At 50.1% G+C, this 25681-nt stretch overlaps 6 protein-coding genes and 1 non-coding gene across 8 annotated transcripts; 2 read left to right on the plus strand and 5 right to left on the minus strand.

Annotated features, from left to right (window-relative positions):
* Positions 1-1994: 1994 nt before the first annotated feature.
* Positions 1995-7066, minus strand: LOC120645561 (transcription factor PIF5-like). Its single transcript, XM_039922344.1, has 8 exons — positions 6657-7066; positions 6492-6587; positions 6344-6409; positions 6152-6217; positions 3620-3934; positions 3432-3501; positions 3196-3337; positions 1995-2643 (listed from the first exon to the last, which is right to left on the minus strand). Exons 1-8 carry the CDS (start codon positions 6726-6728, stop codon positions 2595-2597), a joined length of 876 nt encoding a protein of 291 aa, XP_039778278.1. The 5' UTR covers positions 6729-7066; the 3' UTR covers positions 1995-2594.
* Positions 7067-7285: 219 nt separating this feature from the next.
* Positions 7286-12189, minus strand: LOC120645537 (uncharacterized protein At4g04980-like). The gene is made up of 11 exons (XM_039922322.1): positions 11663-12189; positions 10880-11013; positions 10390-10520; positions 10084-10278; positions 9911-10000; positions 9643-9766; positions 8528-9527; positions 8232-8397; positions 7974-8138; positions 7655-7807; positions 7286-7572 (listed from the first exon to the last, which is right to left on the minus strand). The coding sequence occupies exons 3-11, from the start codon at positions 10465-10467 to the stop codon at positions 7393-7395; spliced, it is 2151 nt and encodes a 716-aa protein (XP_039778256.1). The 5' UTR covers positions 10468-10520; positions 10880-11013; positions 11663-12189; the 3' UTR covers positions 7286-7392.
* LOC120645555 (kelch-like protein 8) lies at positions 11689-12915 on the plus strand. Its single transcript, XM_039922338.1, has one exon. It carries the CDS (start codon positions 11689-11691, stop codon positions 12880-12882), a length of 1194 nt encoding a protein of 397 aa, XP_039778272.1. The 3' UTR covers positions 12883-12915.
* A 260-nt stretch (positions 12916-13175) lies between these two features.
* LOC120645543 (PAP-specific phosphatase HAL2-like) lies at positions 13176-16108 on the minus strand. Of its 2 annotated transcripts, none has more exons than XM_039922326.1 (4): positions 15435-16108; positions 14226-14967; positions 13590-13951; positions 13176-13506 (listed from the first exon to the last, which is right to left on the minus strand). In XM_039922326.1, exons 1-3 carry the CDS (start codon positions 15844-15846, stop codon positions 13648-13650), a joined length of 1458 nt encoding a protein of 485 aa, XP_039778260.1. In that variant the 5' UTR covers positions 15847-16108; the 3' UTR covers positions 13176-13506; positions 13590-13647. The 2 variants fall into 2 exon arrangements, with proteins under 2 accessions (XP_039778260.1, XP_039778266.1); XM_039922332.1 differs by having other exon boundaries at positions 14226-14910; positions 15435-16107.
* A 2119-nt stretch (positions 16109-18227) lies between these two features.
* LOC120658603 lies at positions 18228-18388 on the minus strand. Its single transcript, XR_005668743.1, has one exon. It is a non-coding gene; the product is annotated as a U1 spliceosomal RNA (small nuclear RNA).
* A 225-nt stretch (positions 18389-18613) lies between these two features.
* Positions 18614-20704, plus strand: LOC120645574 (quinone oxidoreductase PIG3-like). The gene is made up of 6 exons (XM_039922360.1): positions 18614-18960; positions 19075-19254; positions 19473-19554; positions 19635-19742; positions 19933-20091; positions 20275-20704. Exons 1-6 carry the CDS (start codon positions 18703-18705, stop codon positions 20469-20471), a joined length of 984 nt encoding a protein of 327 aa, XP_039778294.1. The 5' UTR covers positions 18614-18702; the 3' UTR covers positions 20472-20704.
* Positions 20705-21200: 496 nt separating this feature from the next.
* On the minus strand, positions 21201-23016 carry LOC120645597. The gene is made up of 4 exons (XM_039922381.1): positions 22760-23016; positions 21873-21984; positions 21736-21786; positions 21201-21578 (listed from the first exon to the last, which is right to left on the minus strand). The coding sequence occupies exons 1-4, from the start codon at positions 22918-22920 to the stop codon at positions 21495-21497; spliced, it is 408 nt and encodes a 135-aa protein (XP_039778315.1). The 5' UTR covers positions 22921-23016; the 3' UTR covers positions 21201-21494.
* Positions 23017-25681: the final 2665 nt, after the last annotated feature.

Genomic DNA, 25681 nt, shown 5'->3' on the forward strand with positions numbered 1-25681 from the left:
CATAGGGGTTTTTAAGGAAGATATCCAAGATATATAATGTGATATCTTCTCCTCCGCGAGGAGTTGTTTAGAGGATATCAAAGACACATATTGCTCTCTAAAATCTTACAGATTTGTGATTGAGCAATGACCACATATATGTCATATTATTTTCTCCTTATTTTTCCCACTGGGTTTAAATGAGTTTTAGTGACATATTCATAAACATGTTCCTCAGTTTTTCCCCACAGGGGTTTTCAAAGGAATTAAAGAACATTTGATCTCGAGGACTCGATCAAAAGGGGGAGTGTTACAAAAGCTCTTTATTTGATCTCATCAAAGCAGCTATCAAGACCATGGTAACAGCCATGGTTAAGGATATAAATTGAGTTTATTGCTATGCTATGAATCAGTTTTATGGCTGCCATTAGAAAGAGAAACTGATGTTCTAAATGCCTAGTCTTAACTAGGTTGTAATCTCTCTATATAAAGGGACCTTGAGATCAATGAGAATATGGCTCTATTCACTACATTCTTGTCCCTACAATTTTCATTCTTTAACAAATATGTTTGAAAAACTTTAGAAGTAGCTATATTATGGGACAGAGGGAGTACATTAAAGCATACATTTACTGCTCACTGGTAATCTAGCATTTATTCCATTTTAAAGTGTATAATCAGTGTGGTCCCCAAACTGAACTTTAAACGAATTCAGTGGTATTAGTTTTGTACCAAAAAGAGCTACATGTAGTTGGGTTAGTTGTTTGTCTTTTTTTTAACAAATCAGGCAGAAGAGCTGCCAGTTATATTAAAAAGACGAAGAGCCCGAACTGCGCAGAACAACAATGGCCTTATTTGTTTCAGCTTCTAGTTGATTTTAAAGGCATGATTTTGAGAAATTTAAAAGTAAGAAGCTGAAACAAATGGGGCCAATATCAGCCAATTGAATTGAGCATCAACATGCGCCGCACAACACTATCAGAGATAATGAAACTCGAATCTTGAATGTGTGCATTGCCTACAAAAAGAAATAGAGAGAGCATTGCCGCACAACACCTGAGCTTAGCATGCTTGGAGCTTCCCAAACATTGTTGAGCACATCTTCAACTATAACATTCAGGTGCTGACACTCACGCTCAATGGCTTGGATGTTATCTTTAATGATCAACCTTTCAATGGAAAGAGTATCCACTTTGTCTACCAACCTTTCCACCCCTGGTTTCAGCCAACCACAGAAGTAAATAAGGGAGCCGACAAGTGTAATGTAAGCCACACCGGCTCTAGCTTTTGCAAGCGTAATCGTTCCTCTGAAAATCACAAATGGGAGTGAAATATTTCATCAGCAATCATGCAAACCTCAATCGCCGTGTTCGGCTGCTCACCAGCCGAACAGGTCTACAGTATTTCTCTCTCATCCCTCCAGCTCCAGATACGCGGCTCTCCGTGGAAGAAGACGATGACGCGGCGGCGGCGCTCGCGCCAACTTGGTCAGCACAGATCGAAGCCTTGCTTGCTGAGTTAAATTTTAAAGTATCCGTCAAATTTTTCACATCTTAGGTTGAAGGCAGTGCAGGCATAACATACCTCGTTGCTGGCTGGCGGCAGCGCGTAACCAGAAGCAGCAGCCTCTGAGCGGGCGCCGGCATGAAGACCACGAGCGAGAAGAGGACGACGATGCATCGGTGGTGCGCGTGCCATCTTGCTCGCCACCGATCGAAGGAGCGCTACCGCAGCCATGACCAATCGACCCCTCCTCCCGATTGAATTGAATCTCGCGGTCGCGGATTTGAATTGATTCCCTGCTGCTTCCTCTTCTCTAGAAGACTTGCGGCACCGAGTCCGGACGGGATTGGATCCATATCCATCAATCCATCCGATTCGGAACCCAACCTAACACCAGCCTATCTCTATCTCTACTACGTACTAATAAGACTGCAGTGTAATAGGTATAGATTATTACCACTGCCCTACCAATTTTGGTGTCAAAACCTGTTTGATCCATACCGCAGGAAATGTTACAACAGCGGCATAAATTTTATGCAGCGTGATTCCGAGAATATTACAAAAGCAATAGCAAATACTGATCCTGGAATTGATAGTGACACAAATCTAATATTCCCAAAAGAAAAACCTCTGCCTGCTTCAGGTTACTAGGCACGTCTCCAGCTTTTGCCTTGATCCTGCATCCAGTCCCTTAAATGGTCAGGCCTTTGCCATTGCAAAGCTCCAGGTTTATCCCGATTAACTCGCTGAAATGTTGATAGCATTATATTACGGATAACACAGAGGCTCACTCAGAATTACAGAAGCGGGAGTACGGGATGGGCTGATGACCAGACAAATCCATTCACCTATTCACTGCTCAGTGTGGCCTTACTAATTCATCGTATGCATGATTATATATCCCTCAAGTCCATAGTGGATATATTTGCAAGTTGACTGAGGTCTTTCTTTACAAATTAGTCTATCAGACTACAACCTGATTTAGCTGCTAACATTCAGATCGACAAGGTGGGACTGACGCTCGTCGGAACTTGCTTCTCCTAGTACACTGTCCTTCCAAAATGAAGCATCCTAACTGGAAAAGCATTCAGAACGGTCTATCCATTATGCAGCTAGCTTGGTTCTGCCCTCAGACCTCCATTGGTGTCACCGCTTTGCAAGCTGATCATAGTTAGAAAGAGAACAAGAGTCAGCTAATATGTACTTAAAAAGTAGAGGTACCAGATTTCTTGAGAACAGCAACATTACACGCTTTTGATCAGAGAGAAAGCAAACTAGAAAAGGATGCTGTATAGCTGAACATTGCCCTTCATAATAATCTAACAAAACCTAGGTTGACCAAATTCATGGTGAATGTGGAAAATTTTCACCAAATTCACAGGGTTATGCTAGAGCTAGATCTTGCAGGTAAATAATGTAATAAAATTACCAGCATCAAAATCACTAACTGAAATGTAAGCTCACGGGAGCTCGTCAAATAGCACAATGCCTTTCTCAGAAGTAGTATACAATCTTGCGGAAAAAAGATGACAGATATTATACTGTTATACCAAACAGACTAATCCAAATAGAGTAGACAATTATCCATCACTGATTTTGGAAATATTTAAAATTAGAAGGGAAGATACAAACATCTTATTTTTCAGATAATCCATTTTCATATTTAATAGACAATGTCTACTTAATCTCTTTACGCGCCAAAAGGAAGCTTACCCGTGCAAGTATGGCATAAATAGTACACTTTCAGTGTTTTTCGGCATCATGTCTCGTGCTACTTCTTTCCTTTGTGAACCTCTATTGAAATGACCAGAATTCACCGTACATGTTTCCTGACTAGCAAGCTTGACCTCATGCCCTATTGACAGAACAAATTAGGGGAAATCGGTAAGAAGGCAAATGTTCTCATCAATGGGCCAACAATGGTTGTTCAAACTGTACGATCTCTAAACCTGGTACCGACGTGGTTCCTTGAACTGAAGTCAGGCGATGCTTTAACATCATGTCCTCCTTGAGGATCATCTATATGGGCGAGCAAGAAACAGATCACGAAAAATACATGTGAGGTATAACTAAATGTACGCAAACAAGCGTGTTCATGCCAAACTTATGCTCTAGACATAGCAAAAGGATTATTTACCTCAGGAGGTACAGCTAGCTGAAAGGATTGAAGGTTGGCCTGAGCTGGCTCTTGAAGGAATCGAGCTATGGTCGTTGAACTAGTAGGGATACTTTGCAAAACAAGGGATTTGTTATGCCGTTGGTCATGATTTGGTGGATCAAATGAATGATGAGCTACAGAACTTTGGTTCACAGGAAGTAGGGCAACCCCAGAATCTGATGCCTTGACACCACTTTGGTTAATCGTGGCGCACACTTCTGAGGTTGCCAGAACCTCAGGTACTCCAGATAAGTTTGCTGGGGGAAGATACAGGCCATTCCTCATAGACAACATCTGAAAGAAAAACAAAGAAAGTTATATTAGGCTGCATAAATGAGGAATACATGAATGGTGACTGGAATAGCTAAAGTATTTCTGAGCTACTCCAAACATTACAGCCAAACATTTTTGTTCTCTTTTAGGATGGGAAGCATGCATTGTGATTGATCCTGGCCACCCAAGTGTACATACTCAAAACAGATATATACAACTTTAAAGCATCTATTATACTTTTATACGTCCTGATTTTACACTGACTCTAGCTACTAAACACAATATACTCCAATGTGATGCTGGACCTTTTTTCCCCACAGAAGCCAGCATTTTGGCATAATTGTATCATGACTCTTTCTCATACACATAAGTTAAAGCAATGGAATTTGATAATTCTCTCATGCGATTCCCTTTGGTGTAAAATTTGAAAAATCTAGCTAAATGTACAATGCGCTAGCACCAATCGTTTCTCCCTACCTTGATTTCATCTCATGCTTTCAGTTTTGCAGAAAATAAAGCTACTTCGCATTCACATTCTCTGTCATCGATCAAGTAAATGCTCATTTGAATTGCTACTATGCTAGTCATTTAGCATTCACATGTGTTGGATGGTATACTGGGTAGTCCAGCAGCATATCCCAGTTGTTGGGTACCCCAGTAGTAGTAGTGTAGTAGTAGTGTCGGGTACCATGATTAGGGACACCCTAACCGGGGTACTAAGATCACTTTAAAAACGCAAAACACATGTTAAAGCAACTGGGCCAACAAAGGCCCACAGCCTGCTTCCCATTCGGAAGAAAGGAAAGGACTCAAAGAAGCCCAGCGTGCGGCCCATTCACATTCCCCTCGAACCCGCGGAACGATCTCCGCCTCGCTCGAGGGTCCCTCTCGGGTCCGCTGGGCAATCTCTGCCTCGCTCGAGGGTAGCGGATCTACCCTCGAGCAGGTGGCTCATCTCCGCCTCGCTCGAGGGTCCCTCTCGGGTCCGCTGGCCAATCTCCGCCTCGCTCGAGGGTAGCGGATCTACCCTCGAGCAGGTGGCTCATCTCCGCCTCGCTCGAGGGTAGCGGATCTACCCTCGAGCAGGTGGCTCATCTCCGCCTCGCTCGAGGCCACCTCTCGGCACAAGGGACAAACAACCCCGCCGCCCAACCGCTCGCCGTACGAAGGCATTAAAAGCCAGCCACTCCGCCACGGCTCAAAGGACGGGCGGCGTCAGGCTGCCACTCCCACAGTAGATATGACCGGGGTCCCATCCGCTGACTCCGGTCACCATTCCGCCATCCCGGATGCTGTAGCAGCACCTTGGGACCTGCAACGCGGGACAAAACAGGCTCGGCACTGCTCCTGTTACTGTTCTGCCGACACCGACCATCCGGACTCGCCTCCCACTGGGGAAGGGGTCCGGCGACGTCACGTGTCCTTTCGGGAGGGGCGCCCAGTACAAAATGGACAGAGTCCTGGACCTTCCCCTTTAGGGGTCCGGAACCTCCACGAGTCCCCCGGACCTTCTAGCGTGCACGCCCGCACTCCGACCAGGGGGTCCGGGGCCGTCGCGCGCCATTACTGCCGCTGGTGCATGCAGGACCCTAGTCCGCAGGACCCACTGAACACCACCGCGCCGTATATAGAAGACTACACCAGCGACGACCACGCCGACTGCAAGGACTGACTCGGCGACTGGCGCAATCTTCACAGGACGAAGGACGATATCCAGGACGACTGCGATGCACGCCGTCTTTCCACAGTGTACTTCCTACAGTGTCCGACCACTGTACCCCGCGATTCAGGGGAAACGACGACTTCCGCGCCCCTACACTCGTGTACGCCACCTCCTCCTTGTGACTATAAAAGGAGGAGGCGGACTCCCTTTAAGCCCGCCCTGGACTCTGGCTGGACCTTCTCTGGTTTCTCTTTTCCAAGAGGATGTTCAGGGACTACTGAACATTCATCTCAACCGACTCCACTCCTAGCAGAGACTTCGGAGCTTCCCTCCCACTCTCATCTTGCTTGTACCCCCTACTACAAACATTCCGGGTGCAAGATAATACAGTGCCCTCGCACACCCACTTTGCTGGACGTACGGCTCCGCGGCCGGAATCAGGATAAACCGCGCGTTACTGTGATTGCCTCTTGCATCATCATCTGGGACGAGAAAACACGCAACATTTACTAGTTGGAATCCAGCCCCCCAGGTCGGGACACCGACTAGTAGCAGGGCATCATCAGGTTGCTCACCTGCACCTGTAGCTGAAGCTGCTTCAGGTACTCAATGGCATCGTCAAGCATGGAGGCCTTGTCCGTCTGCAATCGCGAAACCATTCCCCCAAAGCAGCAGGACAATTAGCTTCCAGATTCCAAGAACGCAACAAGAATCAAGAATGGATGACAATGACACACAAAAGCACCAAAGGAGATGAGGTGGTCGACCTTGCTGGAGTTGGGTACGAGGGTCTGCAACGCCTTCATCTTCTCGTTGATCCTGCTCCTCCTCCTCTGCACCACAGAGTTTAATCGGCGGATCAGTAACCAAGCAACCGGCTAGAGGCTAGACCAGGAGAGGTAGCCACGCACCCACCTTCTCGGAGAGGTTGTGCACCTCGGCGGCGCGGCTCCTCTTGCCGCGCGGGCGCGCCGGCCTCGCGGGCTCCGACTCCGACGACCCCAGCGCGTCCTGGCAACAAAACCAACCAATCGTAACATTGGGACGCGCGGGCGGGCAGAGGCAGAGAGAAGCACCCACCTCGCTCTCGCAGCAGACGTTGGCCATGCTTTGGTGACGACGCAGGAACAAATCCAGCTGTTGCGCGTCCATCGCCGGCACCAGCGGCTTACGGATCGATCGCACTCGCACACCAACTACGGCGAGACGAGAAGTCAGCCAACGCAACCCGGCAGCAGAGCACGCGAGACGAGAAGTCGAGAAGTGGTCGCCGCTCTCCCCCTATGGTTTGCGCCCATGCCTCGCTGCAGTGACAGCGCCTTGGCTCACTTTCTCTCTCGCCTTCTCCCCCTCCAACGCCCTGCCCCCGTCTTCTCTCTCTCTCCTGTTCGTTGGTTTGTTTGTTTCGGCTTTTCTCCGGCCCGAGAAAGCTGCAGCGCAGAGCTTTTGAGGGCTCTGCTGCCTTTCCGTTGCTGCAGCGCCTCGGTCCTCTCCTATCTCCCCCGGGCGGCCGGACGCCGTCGCGTCGCGTCCGCCGGGCCGCATTTATGGCCGGCGACGGGACGGGTTCGCTCGGCGCTGCCGCTGCTACATGCCCTAACATTTATGAGCCCAACCGCCTTTAATGGTGTGGCGTGTCCAGCCCGGCCTCCCAACACAGCGGCCGGCTTGCGAGGCTGCGACGACTCGCACGGCCATGGCCCACCAAGTGCAATGCAAGCAGGAGCAACTCCGTGACCATGTGTATTTATACGGCCGTACTGTACACGTGATGGATGGGTACTCCTCGTAGATGTCCGTACATTGTAGGCTTTTTTCAGAGGGGATGGGCCTCGATCTCGTGCGCTAGGGTGGCCGTCAGCCTGTCCGCCCGCTCGTCCTGCCCGCCCGCGAAGTTGTACACCCGGAAGGCCAGCTGGAAGACCCGCCACAGCATCCTCGACGGCGGAGAAGCGCCTGGCGACTGCGCGCTCGTCTCCCTGGCATGCTTGCTCTCCTGCACAGCTCATCGATCAAGCCATGTATGAATTTGTGTGTGTGCAGACTGCAGATGCATTGCTGCATCCAAGTAGCAGTACCTTCAAGGCTTGCTCCATGCAGTTGGACGACAGGTCCACCATGCACTCCTTGATCCGGACCAGCGCCGCGAAGTCAAAGTGGATGTTGTGAGACAGGAACCGCTTCGCCTCCTCGTCTTTGTTCCGCTCTATCATGTCCACGTCGTCTTTGATCTGCACGTATGCAAGTCCGTGTCACCAACGCAGCACAGTGCATCATGCATGAGCTAGCTAGCTCGTGCATGCTGACCAACGTGTGTCCCAGTCCCAGCAAATAAATAAATAAATCCTACTACTACTGTAGTGCTCATGCTCAACCAAATAAACGGTCAAATTAAACCTTGTTGAAGTAGCCCTCGACTCTGTCAAGCTGGTTCGAGAGGGGGGCAGCCAGCTTCCAGCCCTTGAGCTTCGACACGGTGCCGTCCAGCTTGGAGTAGAGCGCGGACGCCATCCTCAGCGATTCCAGCTTCTTGGAAGGGAAGCCCTCGAACCTCGCCAGCACCTGCAGCGCACGCACCTCGACAGCATCAGCATGTCAACACAGCTCGCCGAGGACGAAACAGTCGTTCTGACTGAGCATCATGATGGTAACAACCTGTGTCTCGTCCGTCAGGCACACCAGCTGCTGCTCGACGTGCTGATGGAACCTCACCAGCTCAGCCATGTCCCTGGACTCGAACGAGCTGATGGCGTCCTTGAGGTCCAGGATTGCCGCGGCGTGGTTCTCCGCGTCCTCTTCGATCTGCCGGAAGTAGGCCGATCTTCCAGTTCCAAGTTTCAGACAACGAAAAAAAATGGTGAAACAAAATTCATTTCATCAGCAACAAGGAAACGAGCCACCGATCTGCTGCTGCTAATGGCGGCGCGCAGGCAGCATGTGCCACTCACTACCTCTTGGTCATCTCCGCCAACGCATCGGCCATGCCCTGCCCGGCTTCGCCCTTGGACCCGCCCGGCGTCCGGGGCTTGTTCCCGGCCTGTCTCTTGCCGCCGCCGTGCGTGCAAGGGCCTTCCACTCTGTCCCGCAGATGCCTGTACAGGGTGCCCATCTGTGTAGACCGTTTCAGCTTGCCCGCGGTTTTCTTGGCGCGTAGCGCGGCCGAGATGCTTCCAGGTGGCGGAGGGGGCGGCGCTCGTGAGGCATTGATGGCAGGCGGCCCTCCTTGCGGCGGCGACGATGATGCACTTGCCACTACCTCTGCGGGTTTGTCTCCGTGCGCCGGAATTGGCGGCGTCGGCATCGGCGTCGGCGGTGCGCTTGGCACGGCGGCATTGCCGTCCATGGATGACGGTGAGCTAGGCTGACCTGCCTCCATTGACGCAGAGAGTGCAGAGCCGTCGACGTCAACCGTGTCTTGCTGTGCCGTCGGCGCTGGCACCGCCACTGCCGGGGAGGAGACATTGTCGTCTTGCATTGCCTCCCACGACTGCAGCAGCATGGGCATGCCCAGCAAGGGCACGGGGGAGGGTGGCGGCGCCGACAGTGGAGGCGGGGACAGAGACGACGGCGTCGACTGTAGCAGTACAGAGTCCCCGGTAGGAGTTGACGGTGGATCACGCCTGCTGGTCTGCCCACCCTCCCCGCTGCAACCGCCTTCATCCGCCTCTCGCCTTGGCACCGGTTTCTCAATTTTCAATTGTTTCCTGTGCCTCATTGCACCGTCTTGGCAAGGTGTTGCGACCTCGGCACTGTCTGAATCTGATGGATGATGGCCGACACTTCTGCGGTGAATCAGAGATCTGGTGCGACAGAGAACTGGAGGGAGGCTTCTTTTTTCTGGACGAACTGCAGCAGCTGCTGATCCTTTTGCACTCGTGGAGCTTTCCATGAAACTGAAGATTTCTTTCGCCACCGGAATCACCCGATCAAGAAGCATAGCGACATGCTCACCTACAATCCAGTTTCAACAGTGAGTAATGAACTGGATGACCATAAACCAGTACTACAAGCCTTGGGGTCATATGTTGACAGCAAAACGTTGACTTGGGCAAGGCAAATTGCATACCTATACGATCTAAGCCCTCGGTCTCTATGATTGCTTGCTTCTCAAAACCCAAGTTACTCAATTCGCTGTGTTCTGCTTGGCAATCTTGTACCGACATGAGGACCTTCCGAAGATGAACCAGACCCTGTTTGTTTCTCAGTATTATAGAAATCAGACTTCCTTAAGATAGACCCTGTTTGACAGGCTACATGCTTTATTTATGGATGGTTTCCAGGAGGGATTTTGAGAGCATTGTACATATAAAAGGGGTTCAATTCAGATGACAGACCTGCTGTTCAGAAGTTGTACTGTTTCCTGATAGGCCTGATAAACATTTCGGATATGTAATCTTCAGAGCCTCCAGGGTATCCAGAAGTAACTGTATTAAGTGGGAAGAACAGATTTGTATAAGCCCGCCGTCATGGTCTTCAAATGAGAAAGATGTGAATTTTTGGCATGAACCTGATCCAACGCATCACATGAACTTCGACATGGCAGATCCAGAGCCTCTCTCAGAACGAGGATCTTGCTGATGAGTCTTTTCTCCAACGCCAAGTGGTTTGGCAATAAAGGACTAGGGTTGCATGAGCCAGTGTCCTCAGCAATTGTCGTCAATAATGCCAGGCCCTCATGTCTGTTGGACGCAGCTGAGGCCTCCTGCAAGTTTTTTATCCAGATTAATTAGCCAATTCATCTATTCGTCATCAGTAGAATTCAAGTGCCCATGTTCATGGATGCAGCGGTTGCAGAAGACAAACAAATTGAGACCTTTAGTGGTGACACATCACGGCGATGAACGGGCACGTTAGAGAAGGACAATGCACGGTGAAGGATGCTAGGCGCCATCCTTGACCATGCTTTCTGTCACCCTCAACTACTTCTCATTGGATCAATGAAGCCTACACCACAGAAAAAAAATAAGAACATGAACGATTAACTGATCCTGAGAAGCAGATCATGCCGTGTGATTCTTATGCTATTGTGGCCGAACGATGTGTATGAGAAGCACTGGGGGCTGCAAGAGAATCCAGCAATCCCTTTCAGGACATTAGGATTCTCAGAGAGAATGGATGGCCCCATCAGAACAAGGACGATGTGCATGGATATATGCAGGGAGAGAGAGGAAGGAGACCAAAGAAACAGATGAAGAATGGCAGGGACTTATTGAGACAACAACAGAGTCACGGCAACGGAGCAAGGTTTATAATTAGTGCAGGGAGTTGGCTAAAAATAAGGATCCAGCTTAAGGTAGGCATACCTGCGTACAAGCCCACACGTGTCATATAGGTTGGTTGGACGAGAACAGAAAGAAATGACTTGGAGCTTTCCGGAACTGAACATCATCGTGCATTTTGTTCAACTTGCTTGGCATATCGACGGATTGATCAGCACCTGTGAATGTAGATGAGTCTGTGAGCTCTGGAATGATTCGAAATGCTGAAATTAAAACCGGAAAATATACATGCCAGTGATATATATGGTTTTGGAAAGGTTCTTTATCTTCTCAGTCCTTCCGATTTCAAATGCCATAAGCTTAATTCTTTTTTTGGGGAGGAAGCTTCTCACAAACTTCTTCTAAACTCCATCTCTTCGGTAATTTTTTAATAAAAAAACTTTCTTTATTTGGTTTGGAATTGGACAGATTTCAGTACGGAACATTGAATCTGTCCCAACATTGGCAATGTCCATGCATGAGTACAAACAGATAAGCCGAGCACTTGCCCTGTTTGCTATCTGCTTGCACGATGCCGCCACTATATATTTTTACAGCAGCGAGGAAGAAGACAAGCTCTAGAAGCTCGATAGATTCCACGGCACGGTCGGAGTTACCGATAAGCACCTTCCAATGCTTCACATCGATTGCTCCGTCCGCCAAAAGCCACATGGCAAATTGCACAATGGCGATGCCCTATGCAAATCTCTATAAATAGGCACTTGCTTCGTGTTTTGCAAACTCCTCCGGCCAATCCCAGCTACACTAATCGCAATGGTAATTACTTGATGAAAAGCACAAGAAAAGGCAGAGGCGGCTAGTTGGTACCTGGTTTGACTGGTTCAGAATTAACCATGGGCTCCTTGCACTGCAACGTCGCCGCCTCCCCGTCCTTCTCTAGTACCGGGAGCAGCAGCGGTAGCAGCGGCGGCGAGAACGTCGCCAGCAGAGATGGCAGCGTCAGGATATACGCGTGCTTCGCGCACGGCAGCAACAACAGCCTCGAGTGTTACGAGCCCGGTGCCAACACATGGCGCCGCGTGGGCACGCTCCCGGGAGTCCCTGACGGCCACATACTCAAGGGATTCGCTGTCGTCGCGCTGGGCGAATCCGTGTATGTGATCGGCGGCCGGCTGTGCAGGAGGGAGCGTGGCGGCGCCGCCGCCGCCGGCGGCGTGTACCACGACACCGACGTCAGCGTGAGGGCGGACGTCCTCCGGTACGACGTGCGCCGAGGGGAGTGGCAGCACTGCGCGCCGCTCCTGCTCCCGCGCTTCGACTTCGCGTGCGCGCCGTGCCGGGGCAGGATCTGTGTGGCCGGCGGGCAGTGCTCGCTGTCGGGCGCCCGGGGCACGGCGGCGGCGGAGGTGTACGAGGAGGACAAGGGCCAGTGGTCGGCTCTCCCCGACATGAGCACGCTGCGCTACAAGTGCGTCGGCGTGACATGGCAAGGCAGCTTCCACGTCGTCGGGGGGTTCGCGGAGAGCACGCTGACGGCCGGTGACGCCCATCTGACGCCGGGAACCACCGTGCTGCAGTCGTCGGCGCTGGAGCGGAGCTCGGCGGAGGTGTTCCACTGCTCCAGGGGCACATGGGAGATCCTTCCGGGGATGTGGCAGCTCGACGTGCCCCCAAACCAGATCGTGGCGATGGCGAACAGGCTCTTCAGCTCCGGCGACTGCCTCAACTGCTGGAAGGGCCACGTCGAGGTCTACGACGGCGAGCTCAACATCTGGAGCATCTGGGACCACTCCGCGCTGCCAGACCTGTCGCTGCTGGCCAACCTCCCATCGTCGGCTCAGCGGCGCTACCTCACCATGGCCACCGTCGGCACGCAGCTCTATTTCCTCGCCGGGTACCAAGTGCCGTCCAGTAACGACAGCTTCAGAACAGTCTCGCTGGTGCACAGCTTCGACACCAACGCTCCGCCAGGGTTGGAGCCAGCATGGAGCAACTTCCAGCCCAAAATGGAGCCGGATGAGGATGACATCGAGGACGAGAGCAAGGAGCTGTTCAGCCACTGCTGCTCGGTGCAGCTCTCCAGCTAATCACACACAGTCACCACTCCGCCGCATGTGCGTCATGGTTTTCATCGTAGCATCATGCATTGTGTCTCATCTATATATAGACTTGCTATTAATCTGGTACTTGTGCTCCTGCTCCTGTGGTGAATATGTTCGATCCATATATATAACAAAAATCTGCATGAAAAAAAAATGGTCTGTCTTCTTTAGTACTTTCTGACATGACTATATGGAGCAGTAATTCATATGTAGGGAAAGCAGAACGAGAACTAAAAGCATAGCATAGATGATGAAAACTGGCAGACAATAACATCAGCTGATGAATTAATCAAAGGTTCAGACATTCGAATAGTCAGCAAATGGTGCTGAGCAGGCACAGATAACTGTCTTAGCCAATACACCAGCCACTTGACAGGCAGAAGTTTGAAAGAAACAGATCATTAGTAAAAGCATGCGTGGATGCTTTTCATAAAAAAAACGCCTATACAAAACTACATATGTCATTGACGACCAAAGCCAGCATTTTGTCAGTCTCGAGTGACGGCTTGTTTATGACCAGACAAGCTAATACTAACCTACATGCTGGCACTATTACCCCCTCGTTATAACAATACAGAAATGAGTACTTAGACCGATTCTCCAAGCTACCTGTACGAGAGAGATATCAGAATGTAAGACAAAAAGGAAATTTTAATCAAAGGGGTAAAACAACATTTATTTGTAAAATTCACCTTTGCAGGCTATGATCAACATGAGGTTATTTGCAGCAAGGATTTTATTTTATTTTTATCATAGTGTTGACGAGTTCCAGCTTGCATCAACAGCATCTAAAATTCTCTGATGAAGCAATGCTCCGGAACATGCTATTATGCCTCTATCCAAACCTTCCAAGTAAATGCCCCTTGAGAAGTCCAACTGGCGGCCCCCAGCATCTGTGACCACTCCACCAGCCTCTTGAATGATAACCACCCCTGCAGCATGATCCCATATCTTCTCCTTATATCCAGTTCTTGCAAATTTCATAAATATCTCTGCATCACCTCGTGCTATTGCAGCATACTTCACCATGCTGTACACACGCAGAGGTTGAGTCCTGGAAACAAACCAAAAAGATATGAATACATAGCATATTCAAAAACAAAAGTTGCAATATACATACTACTGAGTACTAAAGATAAGCATGGCCAGCTACAAGAGTCCAGTATCCTATTTAATAAAAACCCTGTGCCAACTAGTGCATGTCACTCACAAATAGCCTTTTGTCCCAAGCAGGTTGGGGCATACCACTCACAAATGTATGAATAAATTTCCAAGCTGGTAAAATGATATCAACATTGTTACACTGAAAAATAAAAGTAAGAACTGACCTTAATCCTACGCTATGAGCAAGTCCTGCTGTAAAGGAATGGCTTGAGTTGGCTTTCTCAACAGGTTCACAAAATGTTGCTGACATTGGATCACTGATGGACGATACTTGAATCTCCCTCGGGTGAGCCCAATCAAGCTTACCAAAGTCATGAACCAGTGGCTGCATCCAAGCTTGGCCACATCCTTTCTGAGCATACATCACACAACCCTTATGCCAGGACCCCAATGGAGGAGGAGCAACCTTAGACATCAGTCTGTAGTACTTTTGGTGATAATTGAGCCACTCCTTTTTCATTGGATAATTTGGGCACCCAAGAACACCAAGTATAACTTCTCCATCTTCAATCAAGGCTAGAGCGATAGCATATTGATCCCCTCGAACAAAACCAAGGGTGCCATCGACAGGATCAAGCACCCAAAATCTTCCTTTTGGACCTCCGGCAGAGCTGCATTTCCGTATGGCTTGAATAACATCATGAGCTCCGAGCTCTTTCTCTGGGGATCTCAGCCCATACTTTGGAGCTTCAACCAGGCAACCATTGACAGCCTCAACAACAGATTCAAGCAAAGCCGCACCGTTGCTACTAGATAGTGTTTCATCATCTTCTTCAGCGACAATCGATATGTTCTCATCATGAAAGGAATTGGAAAGCAACCAGCTTACTATCGCTTGAACACCCCAATCTGGCATGAAGGAACACAGCAAAATATCACCATATGCAAATATAGAGGCACGAACTGCTGCAACCACATATTAGGCAAAGTATCTCCTTAACACATGGAGCAATCATTAGACCAAGAGTTGTGCTGTATCAGTTTTCTGTATAAGCTAGTATCCTGGAGCAATGATTTCTACTTTAAACTATTGGTTGAACCAAGCAGTCCATGAGGTAGCGTTGTAACTAGTCAGCCAGTCCAAGTACTAGTATTATCTAATCGTCGTCATCAAATGTAGGAAATTATGTTCCACTGCAAATAATGCTGCAGCCCAACAAAGGTCAATAACAATTGATAACTAAGTAAACTAAGTGGGCGCCGTTCTATTTTATTATTGGGAGTTGTGACCCAGGTAATCATCTATCCATCGCAAGCGTATTTCCAATTGATAACAAGCGCAGTGTACCTAATCCTCATTGCAAATCGTGCGAGAATGGAGTGAGTACTTCGTGAAGGGAAGGGAAACTGGTGGATTAGCAGCGAGTACGAACCAGCGACTGTGACGGGGGAGCGGTCGAGCTTGGAATGGACGCGGCCGCCTGCGTCGGCGCCGGGGTGGAGGAGCGCGTCCTGGACGCGCTGGCACAGGGTGCAGGCCACCTGCACGACCCGCACCGCCACCTCCATCTCCCTGGTGTAATCCCTGGCCCCGCCCCCGGCGCCGCCGCGGCAGTCCCACAGCCACTCGCGCTCCGCCCCGTCCCGGAGGTGCCCCGCGGCGCCGACGCCGAGAGAGGACGCCACCGCCGGAGCCGGCGACGGGGCGCAGCGCGGGCGCGGCAGCGGCACCCCGTGGCAACAGCGGCGGGGGCGGCGGCGCACGCCCCACTCCGGCGCGGCGGCGGCTGCGGCTGGGAAGCCCCGCTGCGCGGACGCCCAGCCGGTGAGGCGGAGGCTGCCCATGGCGACGGAATCCCCAAGCCCGAGCGAACCCGACCGGATTAGCCCTCGTCCGGTGCTTGGGCCGATCTAAAATAGTAGCGGGAATCTGATCGTTCCGAGATGCTTCGGTTCCCACTTCTTTTGTTAGCCGCCGCCGGCGCGCACGACCGCGATTGCGAGGCAGCAGCAGGCAGGGCCCGGCCGTGAGTGGTAACGAACTCCTCCCTCCCTGTCATCCATCCTCTTTGCCAGCCGTGTTCCCACACCCCTACCAGCGCCAGCGCCAGCGCCAATGGAGTAGTGGTAGGCCCTTGCGAATAGGTGTAAATACGTTTGCTGGAAACGCACGATATTTCTGAGGACGACGATACGCACGATACATACAGAGCACTACAGCATAGAGAAGTGTCCAAGATATTGTATCGCCGGAAAACGTCTCCTGTAAATCCAGCTGTTCAATCTCATCGAAACGTCTTCACTAAACAACTCAGGATCATGTTGTTGATCGAGGGCTATGTCTGCGAGTAAGTGTACATGGCAGTTGCAATTCCATGATCAAATTGTTCACTCATGTGTCGAAGAAATTGGCTAATTTTTTTTTCCAGCTTCCTTCACCATCTGCTCACTTTGCGGTACAATTTGCTGACCGAGTTTTGAACAACAGCAAATTGCCGGCTTTACATGTGATCAGAGTCCATGCCATTTGATGACAGGAGATATAGCTCGTAAGGCACGCCAAACGCCCATGAACAGAACAACAGCATAGGAGATACAGTTGATTTGGATGCAGCATCAAGTATCCGAGATATTCAATCACGGTAAAAGCCTCCAGCAAACCCAGTTCAATCTCATCATAACCTTCATTTCTTTTGAGAAGTCATGATAATCTTCATGGAGGGCTATGTTTGCCAGCAGTACAGGTACAGCACAGTATAATTTAGTTGCCCCCGTACATGACACTGAGCTTTCCAATTCATCATGATCAAGTTCACCACTAGAAGCGGTGGTGTTTACTCATGTTAAAAAAACTTGCTAATTTGTCTATGCTCAGCTTGGACTACCAATTTGCCGAACGGCGTTTTCATTTATGCAGAAGCTAAAATGAAAACAGCAGTTGTCTCGTCGTATATCAGAGCATCTTCAAGAGTGCCCAAAACTTCCTCCCAATAATTTGATTTTGGACATGATCAACAAAATCAAGCTCCAACAAGTCCCAAAACCAGCTGCCAATATTTCCGCACACCCAAAACATCCTGCATTTGTAGACAGATTTGTGCGCATCCCCTGCACTCCCAATCGTGGATGCCGAGGTGGACGGGCCGTTGGTCCCCCGCCACGACTCAGGGGTCGCCTAAGCGAGCCTCGAGCTTTGAGTAACCATGGTGCCGTCGAGGAGCTGAGCGAATAGCTGCTCGCCGTGGACTACATGGAGCTCATAGGGGAGCCCGGGATGTTTTTCTCGTCGATGCCGCTTGACCTGAGGTGCCTCTCGTGGGGTAAGCGATCTGAGCCCATTCCTCCACTCGGACCACTACGCGCGGCACCGGCACCCTGTGCGGCGGCGGGCGGACTGGAGGACTAGGTGTTCAGCATGGTTCGCGCCGAGCCCATGCAGCAGCAGCCTCATATTCTGGTGTGGAAACCTGAGCACCCTCTCCAGCAACAGCCTCGGGCAACAATGGCCTCGTTACCTTGTAGCCTTGTTTGCCGGCGCCGGCGCGTCCACGGCGGCCTCGCCCAGTGCCAAGCTCGTGAGCCAATTGTTTCATCTTGTTAGATTTTTTTTTCATTTTTTTCGTTTTCCAGGTTCAGTAGGTGAGAGACCGAACGAGCATGTTCATCTTGGCTAGCTACAGATTCAACAACTAATTGATTGGAGTAGGAATTTTTCTTCTCAAGTTTACTTGAATCATCAACTAGAGGGAAATGTCGACTGCGATTCCTTGGAAAGGAGGCGACACTTAAGATTATGTGGCATATTTCAAAATTTTGGGATCAAATTTTGGACCACTCCTGGAGACAGATGATTTCGGTGCCCAAAATATTTTAGGATTTCGGTGCCCAAAATATTTTAGGCAGGTTCTAATATAAGGTTATTAGGAGTGAATATATTAAAAGCACTCTTGGAGATGCTCTTAGAGCTTAGAGCCAATGCAACTATGGCGAGACGTCATCGCAAAGAAAAAAATAACGACCCGCGGGGCTAAGGGCCAAAGTTCAATTTTACGAAGCTAGTATAAGAGCAGACAGGGACCAGAGCTCAATTGTCTAAATTTGCTGGGTTTCTGCAGAAGGCCCGAGACTTGAACTAGCAGAGACCACCCAGGGCCATACTGCAAAATCCTTCCCAGATTAACAAGGAGAGGATACTCCAAGGACCAAAGTTTAGTTATTGAGAATTGGCGGGGGCCGCGCGAACGCGTACCCCCGCTACCACAAATTATGACGTCCACTCTCCCACTTGGGGAGATGGTAGACCAGCGCACCCACCAAGTGCAATGTGGGCCACTGATCTAGGCCATGGGCCTTCTTGATCGCCCATCGACCCCGTCCAGGTAAGTATGGGACAACGGCGCACCAGGCCCGTCTTATGTAGGCAGCGCGCCCGTCCTCGGCTGGTTGGCTCGCCGAGGTGGGACTAAAATCCCGCGCACCTGGGAGCAGGGGAGGGGAACCACGACGCCATACCTGCCGTGGGATCACGCGTGGACGGCTCAAACTCAGAGTCCTCACGCGAGCTCGACCAGAGCTCGGCCCATAAACAAACTGGTTATTGGACCAGCCCAAAAGCACAGTCGTACTAGGCTTCTCCTACACCTTCCATTCCAGTGGTGTGGAGTTATTCGAGAGGAGCAAGCAACTGCAGCGGGGAGGAAGATGAGGGCGGTGGTGATCACGCGCGGCGGCGGACCTGAGGTGCTAGAGGCCCAGGACGTGGAGGACCCGGCACCGCTGGGGGAAGGCGAGGTGCTCCTCCAGGTCGCCGCCGCGGGCGTCAACCGCGCCGACACGCTCCAGCGCCACGGCCGCCACCCGCCGCCCGCCGGCGCGTCCCCGTACCCGGGGCTCGAGTGCTCCGGCACCATCCTCGCGCTCGGTCCCAACGTGCCCTCGCGATGGTCCGTCGGCGACAAGGTGAGCTGAATCAGCGGCCCTGCCTGCTTTGCTCCAGTAGCAAATCCAGATTTGGCTTCTTCTTCTGCTGCTGCTGTTTTGATTGGTTTTGAGCACTTGACTGTTGCCTTGCAGGTGTGCGCGTTGCTAAGCGGCGGTGGGTACGCAGAGAAAGTGGTGGTTCCGGCGGGGCAGCTGCTGCCTGTGCCGGAGGGGGTGTCGCTAACGGTTGCAGCCGGCTTGCCCGAGGTGGCCTGCACCGTCTGGTCGACCGTGTTCATGACCAGCCACCTCTCGCCCGGCGAATCATTCCTTGTAAGAACAGCCCACTCTTTTCGTCTCCTCAGCTGCGTGCCGTGATGCGGACTGATAGAACCCCAGTTCCTTGATCCCAATTTTGTATACCTAAATCACTAAGGGTCACAAAGTAACTGTCAGTAAATGGTGCGCACAATTGTTGTTCTTGGCACAGGATTGATTGAACCTCTCTGTCTCTGTTTATTCCTGATGACTGTGTACCTTCAATTTTGCAGGTCCATGGAGGATCAAGTGGAATTGGTACTTTCGCTATTCAGATTGCAAAGCACCTCGGAATTAAGGTTTTTGTGACTGCAGGTTTGTTCACTGTAATGGAAATGATATTATAGTTAAATTTTATTGATAATGCCCCTACTAATTCCATCAAAATATTATAGGAAGCGAAGAAAAACTAGCAGCCTGCAAAGATTTGGGTGCTGATGTATGCATAAACTACAAAACTGAAGACTTCGTTGAACGTGTCAAACAGGAAACCAATGGAAAGGGTATGGCCTACCACCTTATTATCTTTGGTCATTTATCCTGTACACAAGATCTGCATTGTCATACTATGCCACTGGTACCTGCACGCTGATAGCACTCTTTTGTAGTATTTCTCCTTGAATGAGCTGCCTCTTACCACGTACCAAGACATTTTCATGTTGTACAGACTAATCTGAAAATCCCTTTACCAAGGTGTTGATGTCATTCTGGACAATATTGGAGGATCATATCTCCAGCGTAACCTGAACAGCTTAGGTGTTGATGGTAGACTTTTCATCATTGGCTTCCAAGGAGGCGCTGTAGCTGAAGTGAACCTGCAAGCTGTTTTTGCACGGCGCTTGACCATACAAGGTATTTTTAGTTGCTTAGGTCTATAGGCAATGACAACCCTTTTGAATTCCAGTGATGCTCGGTACATGTTTTGCCATTTAACTATCTGATATGTTTTGTCAATCTTAGGTGTTCTCTTTATAGGTGTATGCACTTGTAGGTGTTTTATTTTAGCTCATATTATACTATCAAAATCTTGTGCAGCTGCTGGACTGCGTGGTAGAAGCCCTGCCAATAAAGCTCAGATCGTCAGCGAGGTGGAAAAGAATGTGTGGCCTGCCGTCACGGCTGGCAAGGTGAAGCCGGTGATTTACCAGACGTTCCCGTTATCTGAAGCGGCTGAGGCGCATAGATTGATGGAAGCTAGCACGCACATCGGCAAGATATTGCTGCTCCCTTGACTGCGCATGTGGTGTTTGAACTCTCGCTTTGGGAAGAAGTTTGGGGCTTTGGGCAGATATACAACTTCTGTAACGGCCTCTATGTATGTTACGATGTGGCATGCCGTTTTGTATTGTAAATTCGATCCTGTTTGACGTCTTTCTGTGAACTGTAATGTAATAAATGCTGATATTTTTCTGTGACTAGTGTAATAAAAAGCTGGTGCATGGTCTTAAAACATGCCGTCACGCTACCCGAATCCAGTTTGTTGCCAGTGGCTAAGATAAGCCATCTTAATATTCTCAATATTCGCTCCATTAAGTAGGCAGGGCCTCAATGAAATGTATATACTCCCTCCATTCTCAAATATATGATGTTTATGACAAGTTATTTAGTTCAAAATGAACTAATTTTGTTGTCCTGAACGTCATATATTTGAGAATGGAGGGAGTACATGTATATGTGCATAGGAACTGGAGATGACCAGTAACACACTAATAAGTTTTGCCAATAGCCGGTCTTGGTTTTGATCTTCGCCACTAATTTTTTGCTTCCTTTGATACATTCACCGTGTTCGGCAGGCTGGAGCTGGAGGCTAGAGCTGGAGTGGTGTGAGAGAAAAATACTGTTACTTGGCTGGTGGCTGGAGGCTGGAGCTGGAGTGGTGTGAGAGGGAATTACTGTAGGGCTGGAGGCCTACCCACCAGCCGAACACGGTGATTGTGTTACTGTGTATTTACAAGTAGAGATAAAAATTGCCAATCCAAAGCTACTTAAAATTAGATATCCTCGATGACAAAAAGGAGCTCACCATCTCATAAGTTGTGCCTACAGTAATTTGCACACCGTAACCGCGTACTTGGGATAAAGTGTGAAGATCGCCCTGAATAGCAAACGAACCAACACTGTGGTAGCCATTTCTTCAATTCACCTATCCCAATTCCATATCTCGATCTAGCTTTCCTCCCTCTGGTGTTGAACAAACAAAAAACTTTGAGCTAATCCACCAAAGAAGCTGAAAAACTCCTGCCACTGCCATGCCCTTAATCTTGCGTAGTTTTCAATGGAAGACTGCAATTGCACTGCTGCTTCAGTGATTCAGTCTGCCTCTTCCACATCTCATTATCCTGCAGCAATGAAAATGATTAAGTGGGTCGTGCACATGGAAGAGTTAAAAATGGAAATGAACAGAGCGGAAGCACAAACAAAAATTGAAGGAGGTGGCCCAGGGTTAAAGAGCATATAGTAGAGATTAAAGGAACAGATTTTGACCCCAAAATTTACCTTTTGTAACAGCTCAAGACGCCTGGCTGTCCCAGTCAATGAGGCCTTAACCTGTGAAGAACATTCTCACATGAGCATTGTAGATGGAGCGTCTGAGGAGCACAACCACATGCAAGTCTCTAGCAAGTAAGCAATACCTTTGAAAGTTCATCTTGCAACTGCCTGTTTTTCTCAAGTTCTTTGTCATATTTCATTCTCCATTCGGCAGATTCATCCATCGCTTCTAGGTTTGCTTGTTCAAATTGCCTCCTGATGGTTGATGCAACAAAATAAACAAATAAATAAGGTACATATGAAAAGAGAAGCAAAGCAGAAGCTTATGCTAACATAAACCAGCAAAAGATATTTGCTCGTAGCCACTCTTTTCCAAAGCTAAAGATGCGGATGCTAGCCATGAAAATGCCAATATAATAAAGAGGTTGCTAGATGTGGAAGAAACAAGATCACATGTGGCTGAACTTTCACTACAGATAAGCCATTGATAGAGGAGAACGGACCTTTTGTGGTACCAAACAACCTAAACTATGACTCTCCAATTTCTTTTCTCTGCTAAAAGGTATAGAGCAGCTAACACCATCCATCAGTTGATGATCCCAAGTGCTGTATGACTACATTTGATAAAACCATATTCAGACATCGAAGGAAACAAAAATACAGTTAGCACCCAACAATTCGTTTCCGTTTCCTCCATCTAATGTCTGAATTTGATTAGTCAATTGTTTGAATGTGTTCACCAAGTGGAGATTGTTGGGCTTCGTCCGTTTTTGGGAGCCCGTGTCAATCCATACTTCCTAACGCTAATGAATATAGGAACAATTTCACTGAAACTGATGGACGCACTAACTCGATCCAACCGATGCATTCTACGGAAAGCGTTAGTAGTTCAACACATGGATCCATTCATCAGCGACCAGAAGTTTGATCAAAGATGGTCCGATTCCTTCATTTTTTTTTCTGTGATGACTGAATATAAAAGATTTAGGAAATTAAAACTTGTTGGCGGAGAGAAGGTTTGGGGGCGAACCGGAGCTCCTCGCGGTCGTCGATGGTGAAGGAGGGGTCGCTGGACTGGCGGGCCCAGATGCGGAAGTAGACGGCGGTGCCCATGAGCAGCGCCACAGCGAACGCCACCATCAGGGCCTGCCGCTCCTGCCGCCGCCCCGCCCCTCCTCGTCCCCCCACCATCCTCCGCCGGCTCCTCTCCTGCCCTCACAGGTCGCACCACCTCTGAATCTGAAACCCTGTCTAGCTCTCGGACAATCAGACCCAAATCGAGCCGAGTCGAGCAGAGGTACACGATGACACGAATCGAAGTAAATTGCCACCTCGCCGTCTCCGGTACGATGGGCCTACATTTTGGGAGGGATATCCGGTGCAATCACCGAACTGGTGAAAGCACCGTGAAAGCAAACTAAAAAGGTCTTCAAAAAATTCTGAAAAAAATCATGAATGTACATCTCGGTCTACCCCATCTACATATAAATTTCCACGATCAAATTCATCTTACACTTGCAGTTATAAAAAAGACAAATTTTCTGACAATCATTAACGTTCAAATGCAGCCCAAATTTGTCTTTTTTGTAACTGTTAGAGTATGATGAATTTGATCATGAAATTTTATATGTAGATGGGGTAGACCGAGATGTACATTCATGATTTTTTTCAGAATTTTTTGAAGATTTTTTTAGTTTGATTTTACAGTGTTTTCACCAGTTCAGTGATTGCACCGGATACGCTCCCTACATTTTGGTGGCCCAAAGAGTCCACTCCCGTCGCCGAATTAAAGCCCACAGTCGCTAACGCCACTGAGCTGAGCCGTTAACATCAATGCCAGGGCCGGAGCTTTTGTTTCTTGAGAATTTGTTCACGAAGGTCGAGCTTCTAATGTAGACGCTCATATTTTAGCTAGAAGTTCAGTTTATTGTGACATAGGTAGAAAGGTGTGGTTGCTGTCACCGACTGAAGGCGTTTGTAATTCTGTCTCTAAAGTCATCAATAAATAAAGTTTGGTGATTCCCCTAAAAAAAACTGAATGAGAACCAAGTGGATCAAGTGGCCTAGCATCAACGGCGCTAACGCCACGAAAGCAGATTTCAGGTTTGTCGGTACCCTGCAACTGGGGTACCCATTCTTACTGTGGCAAGACTCGCGTAGTTATCCGTAACTACGTCCTAAGGAGCTGAGTAGCCGGACCCCTGGGGTTCGACTCCATCTCACCAGACCAACGGTCCCGGACCCGCTTCCCGCTCGGGGACGGGTCCGGTGTCACCACGTGTCCCAGAGATGGAAATGCTCAGCACCTTTGGCCGCGGACCCGGACCCCCGCAGGTGGGTCCGGGACCTCCACGTGCCATCCGGACTCCCGCAGATGGGTCCGGGACCTCCACATGCCTATCCAGACCCCCGTGAGCTCTCGGCTCAGCTAGCTGCTCGGGAGGGGTCCGGAGCCGCCACGTGTCACGCAGACGCGGGCGCGGGCGCAAGCCTTCCGCTGGAAGCTCCCTCACCCACCCGCATTAAGTGCGAGTGGTTGAGGCGGGCTCTGCTGCCTTTGGGCACGGGGCAGCTTTTGTCAGTCCACACTGTGGATCGCCAGTTACCGAGACGGCTCGGCAGTTACCAAGGCAAGCATTAAAGACTCAGCGCCGCGCGCATGGGCGACGAGTCATGATGACCAGCTACTGACTGGAGCAACAGTGCACGCTGCGACAATGGACTGAGTCAGTAGTTCGGCGCTTCATCATGACCTCGACGCGCGGCTGCAGAGGCTAGACTCTACTCTGACAGGACAGCTCAAGACCATCCCTGGTCAGAAGCTACGCACGGAAGCCGACGACAAGATCTCCGGATCTGAGGCATTGAAGGCCAAAGTGTAGTTAATACATCGCCGGGTCCACATGTCGGGGCCCCACTCAGTGTACGTGCTCCCCTTAGACATATAAAAGGGAGAGCACGCCCGCTAGAACGCATATACACACAGGCCGAGACTCTCAAAGGCCAGGAAAAGGAGAGCACACACAGACGCACGCTGGACTCAGCACCAAGCTCACCCAGACTCAGGCAATACAACACACAGTGGACGTAGGGTATTACGCTCCGGCGGTCCGAACCACTCTAAACCTGCTGTGTTCATCGTGTTCTTGAGCGAGATCGAACTAGTCGCTAGCTAACCCCCGAGTACTCACCCTCTGGGCTTAGGCGGGTGCATTCCGCCACCCGGCTGTGGTTAGCCACACCATGACATTCGGCGCGCCAGGTAGGGGGTTTTTAGCTAGTTTTAGCTCATCTCTTGCCCATCTCCATGGTTCGGGCGGTTGAGCACTCCCACCATGACGACGACATGGAGATGACGGAGGGTGTGGTGTCATCCGCGCCACACGCCTCTCGCCTTCCTGTGCCAGGGGCAACTGTGCCTGTGGAGCAGCCACCGTCGGCAGCGGCGCGCGCTGCACGTCGGCAAGAGTCAGGGCGCCTGTCAAGGGCCCCCTCACAAGCTGCGAGCGGCGGAGCGACAAATCCCAGCTCGCAGCATACCTCACTCATGTGAGGAAGCCCGCTCCGGCGGAAAGCCGACTCCGGTCGCACCCCCGACTCTGCATCTCTGTAAGTCCTACCCTTAGAGGCCCAACAGGGAATAAAACCTTTTCCTTTGTAACTAGGTAGTACTTCCGTGTGGTCCAATCCGGTGAGCCTCCCCCGTGGAGGGGTCCGGACCTCTGCGAACCAGGTTCAGGGAAGCGTACTCACCCTCCGGGGATGTCCGGAGCCGTGTAGCCGCTTAGCCTGGTTCCGTACCCTAAGTCTGCATGCTCTACCTCCCTAGGGCGAGTACCGTAGTACCTAAGACTGGGGGCCCGGAGGTCCGGACAGCTTCGGCCTCATAAACCCGTGTTCTGGCTTACATCGCACATCTCATGTACATCTAGTTATAAAGGAAAAGTTTATT

This window comes from Panicum virgatum, chromosome 1K (genome assembly GCF_016808335.1).
Source record: "Panicum virgatum strain AP13 chromosome 1K, P.virgatum_v5, whole genome shotgun sequence".
Classification (NCBI taxonomy): Eukaryota; Viridiplantae; Streptophyta; class Magnoliopsida; order Poales; family Poaceae; genus Panicum; species Panicum virgatum.